Here is a 4996-nt window from a genome sequence, read left to right as displayed (position 1 = left end):
CTTTCAGTAGAGACTTGCTTGTAAGTATGTCGGTCAGCTTTTCACAAACCTTTGATGCTGCAAATTAAATTGGAAATAAAGAAATAAGATACTAATAGCATGGAGTTTTTGTAGAACAAAAATCCAAAATTTCCTACAAGGTTGCAGCCACTCTTTGTCCCTCTCTTCTTCGTCCAAGGGGCCATGGGCACACGCCGGGTAGAGATCACCGTGCTCCTCGTGGATGTCTTGTATGTGGTTGCAAACTGACTTCCACATAGCCTCTATCATGTCCTCATTTCCCTCGGGTGCAGTGGCAGCTACCCAGTATAGGTGGTTTACGATCGACTTCCTCCACAAGCCTGCATCTTCGCAATCTTTTTGTTTTGCCAAAGCGTCAATTTTCTTGCCAATACCTACAAATAAGAAATACTTTTACACCCGTCAACACAAAAAATATATTATAATTCAATATTTAGTTGGGCAGGTCGAGTTCTTAGTTGTATAAACGCTTTACTTGCCTTTAGCTATATGCCAGATGTCGTAGTAATGCGTAGTTCCTTTTGGCTTCATGTTGTTGCGAATGTAAGCGGCATTTTGACGATTTCTGTCAGTAATGATGACATCGAGTAGAAGCCCTTTGGTAGCCAGAAAGCGTTCCATACGAAGAAGACCCTCGTGTTCACACCAAGAACTGTTCCGCACCTCATTAGACTAGTAGGCACAGACAAAAGCACTTTTCACAGGACTGAACAAAAAAGGCAATAAAGATAAATTATTAAAATGCCATGTACTTACTTGAACAAGTTGCACATCTAAGACTTTGTTTACTCTTTGCTCAATAACTGTAAAGGCTCCATATTTGGCGCAGTGACCTGGACTGTCAGACCTCCCGTCCCCCGAAAGAACAACTCCCCCTGGTAAAGCCGACATATTCTGTATAACTCTGTCTTGCTCCTCCTTCCACAATTTTATAACAACGGGGATAAGATAATTCTTCTGGTGTTTGTGAAACATCTGCCGACTAAAGCACTCCACCTTAAGGATCTTGAATATTCGCAGGGTCTGTGATATCATACTGCCCGAATAAAGAATGGCAGCTGAAAGTAAAAGATTTCCTGCAGGAATTCTTCGAATATTGGGTTGACTTTTCCACTGACGAACAAATTTGCAGGCGGGACACTTCTGAGTCACATAGATCTGAGTGCCTATTACTTTAGTTACTTCAGCTGTGGCAGGTTCAGTACAATTAGGGCATACCGCGAACAGTTCCATCAGACAGGAGAAGAAGACAATGTACTTTTTCTCATCCTGGGGAGCCACAGGATCCTTTTTGCCAATTAACCTATATGTTAACGAATAAGAAGTGAAAACCATCAGCGAAAAATAAGAAAAAAAAAAGAAAACAAACAAACCGCGATATCTCTTCAAAAACATAACCAGTGTACGGCGGTACATTACTTTGACGGACTCCCTTCATATTCTTCAATGTCGTCCTCGGCTTCCTCAAGAGACAAATCAGTCGGTGGAACATAATCGAAATCTTTGTCATCGTCCACGCTGCGTCCTCCTAGACTTTTAACAGGGCTGCATTCTGGTGTACTAGTGCTTAAAGGAGCTGTAATAAGGTCGCACTGCACCTGAAAATCTTCTCTCAAAGGTTCTACTTGTGTGCCTGTTGGATAGTGATTCTACATTAGATAACCGGTTAGGGGGCAAGAGAAAAGCGAGGTAAGATTATGTCTAAGCGTAACCTACCTTTACCCATAGACGTTTCGTGCAGAATATCGCATTGAACTGCTACCTCTTTAAACCTGGGAGACGTCACATGTTCAGAGCAAGCACTTGTTTCAGTGTCCACGGGCATAGTCTCGGAAGCTGACGTGACGGCGTTCGCAGCGACGGAGGCACGTTTAGTATCGGCCAATAACTGTGAAAAAAAGTAGAATATACTTGAGGAAGGGGGAACGGTTCATACTGACCTAATGAAAAAATTCTTCTTAATATATTACATTGGCTTACTTACCCTAGAAACTGATAACTTGTGCACAGCTCTACTTGTTCGTGACCTTTTGCCAGGAGTCTGACTCGCAGTCGCCGGTATTTCTTTTTCTTCGCTCTTCATAGTCCGCTTACGCGCTTCGGGCAATGCTTTGGGTCGCTGAGGTTGAATTGTGGGGACCGAACCGGTTTTCAAATTACTTCTTTTATCTTTGAGCCCCATTTTGACCATCCCATCATCCTCGAAACATTCCTTTGCAAAATGAGCGCCACAGATTATGGAGTGTTCTGTAGGCTCTAAGAAGTCTGCACGTTTAATTTGGACGAAGTTTATCCACTGGCGCCGAATTCTTTCTTCTTTTGGAAAAAAATGAGTAGAATGTCCTGTTTTGTTCGAGTTATTACAAGATCCAACGACACACCGCTTTACCATTGTCAAAACTGAAAAATATTCTTGTAGGAAACTAGACAACACGCGTGCTTGTAAAGGTCCCAAAGATGTTTTTGACTTCCGATGGGTAGAGATTCCACTCGTGACGTCACAACAAAGATGGCGGAATCAAAATGGCGGACGAAGTGAACTTTCAGAGGTGATTTCTTGGGTCAAAATGCGCTTGTATCGAAAAAAAAGATAAAAGATTTATGAAGTACTTTCGGTATACATTCTACTCATATCAAAAAAAAATGTAGCATTTTTGGGTTTACATGCCCTTTAATGGCACGTCTTGCCGTCACAACCTGTTTTCCACTTCATTTCTCCTTCCACAGGGGCATCTGATTGTATGGAAATAAACACATCACATAAGAAGGAATAAAGTTGTAAATAGAAAGGCATTGCAGCACATGTGCATGTCACAGTTGGATCAATCAATCACAATCCTTTAAAAGACAGCAAACATAATACTGACAACAGTCATTCTCATTGCATTCTCTTGGACTTCAATATTTTGCCTGTAAGCTCAAGTATTAAAGCTTTAATGAGGTCAATTTTTATTAACTCACCACTAGACGATGCTGGTACTTCGTTTACAACATCAGGAACACTTGATGCCTGTTCATCCACAACTGAGAACCAGAAAGGTCAAGAAGTTACTTCTTTAGAATCACTTAATGTAACAATTCTACGCAAAATATGTTGACTGAAAATACGTTATTTAATTTTAAAATGTAAGCATTACAACCTTCTCATGCTAGCTCACAACTGTGCAACATTTCATACCTTAAGCTGGAAATTTGCAATTAAGATAGCACTTAAGACATAAAATGCCATGCACTTGCAATTTCCTGTAAGGATCCTAAAACTAAACGTTTAGTACTACTAGGATGTACCTCGCTTTGCTGCTCTCTTTACTGCGGCTTTTTGCGCTCCTTTGATTCTTCTTGCCCTAATTCCTTTCAGATGATAAAGCCACATCACAGTCTCGTGCACTGTTAAGTGGGTTTCCTTCGCCAGATTCTCTATTTGAGCTTTATCTTCCAAAATATCAGTTCCTGACTTAACAGTCTCATTAAACGCACCTTGGAGAATAACTGATGGGGGATCAGACTGGAAATCTTTGTTCCCATGTTCTTGAACATGTAGCCAGGCTTGTTGAGGCTTCATATAGTGACCGGGACATTGACCTTTACAGCTGGAGCAGTCACCGCCCCATGGTTTTGCAGGATCAGGGACTGGAAGTGGGAAATAAGTAAGGGGAGGTCCACCTTGATACCAGCAACTCTGTTCTTTGTTCCCAGCCATACACAGGCTATGTGAGCATCCCGGTTGAAAGCATAAAGCAAGCACTAAAAACTTGTTAGACAAGTTTGGCAACTTGTGACTGAGATACACTTTCCAAACTTAATGAAAATACTTGTACATTTCAGGATGGTTTCTCTGCAAACTTTCTTTTTCAGTGGATTTTCCGCTTAAGAATTTCAGCAGCATCTGCCACCTATTTAAGAGTTTCTTGGCTTCAGGACCATCAGCACCTTTGTACAACTGTACTTTCGCTTCCCCACATGGAGTCCCTTGCACTCTTGAAATATACACATGAGCTGCTAAATCAAGGTTTTTTTTTCAACTGATTCTCATCAGTCCCCTTAGCAGTATAAACAGGTCCTCCAAGGGTAGATGGGATGTATAGGTTAGAGTGGGCAACAGCTAAACAGCCATTCATAAGTTCCACCTCATTAAGGTAAGATCCACCGGAATACCTGGTTGTAACACAAGTAAGCTTATGATTCTGCTTCAGATTTTTCTCAGCCCACAAGAAAGCCACTTCTTTATGACTCGGCCCCTCGTCCCCAGCTCCATGAACTCGCACACACCAAACACTCTTTGGGTTTGTATCAGGACACTTGAAGACAGATGACAGTTCCTCCCTACTTTCTAACATTTGCACATCTGCCATGTGCTGGGTTGGGCACTTCTCATACACAACACGTGGTTTCACAACACCAACACAAACCTTGGGAGTTGTACCAGTTTCCGGAAAGAGATAACATGAAGTCTGGAGCAAAGCTGAATAGTCGTTTACAAAGTCTGTTCTTGTTGTCAAGTCAGGCTGGTCAATCAGTTGGATACCTTTATGTTGTTTGTGGGTGTAAGTGGTGTCAAGGTGAAACCCTGCAGCATCATCACGATTAAGGATGACGTGATCACAGCCATCCTTCAACTGCAGATCATCAAGACCTTGATATACTGCGTTACTCCAATGAGCATCTGGGTTCATTTTGACAGAGAAACCCTTCCTCGCAAAACACAATTGTTCTTAACATCCTGAGTGAAATGCAAATTTTTACTACAAATTTGTGAAATACAAATTTGTACTTACGCACATCTTTCCCGTATTTGTAATTCTTCCGCAACGGGTTTCATCACAGTCTCCAAGTCCCATTCGTCGGACATACCACGACTTAAATAAGACGTACCTCTTGCGGTATTTTGGCCATTATGACAGGCGTGAGGAAAGTTCCGTATGTCTCAGATGACACACGGATTCCTTGTAAACTTCGGGTGGCCGCTTCAGTTTTG

The 4996-nt window shown here is 41.9% G+C and overlaps 1 protein-coding gene across 1 annotated transcript in view; it reads right to left on the bottom strand.

Moving 5' to 3' along the window:
* LOC140948019 (uncharacterized) overlaps positions 1-1443 on the bottom strand; it is a 2071-nt gene extending 628 nt beyond the window's left edge. The window contains exons 1-4 of the mRNA XM_073397242.1: positions 778-1443; positions 501-693; positions 138-395; positions 1-57 (exon numbers count right to left, since the gene is read on the bottom strand). The exon at positions 1-57 is cut by the window's left edge and continues 115 nt beyond it. Coding sequence (XP_073253343.1) covers positions 1-57; positions 138-395; positions 501-693; positions 778-1437 — 1168 coding nt within the window. The 5' untranslated portion in view covers positions 1438-1443. The remainder of the gene's footprint in view (positions 58-137; positions 396-500; positions 694-777) is intronic.
* Between the last annotated feature and the right edge of the window lie 3553 nt (positions 1444-4996).

The sequence above is a fragment of the Porites lutea genome, chromosome 9, assembly GCF_958299795.1.
Source record: "Porites lutea chromosome 9, jaPorLute2.1, whole genome shotgun sequence".
NCBI classification, from domain to species: domain Eukaryota; kingdom Metazoa; phylum Cnidaria; class Anthozoa; order Scleractinia; family Poritidae; genus Porites; species Porites lutea.
This window is presented reverse-complemented; position numbering and strand designations above follow the sequence as displayed.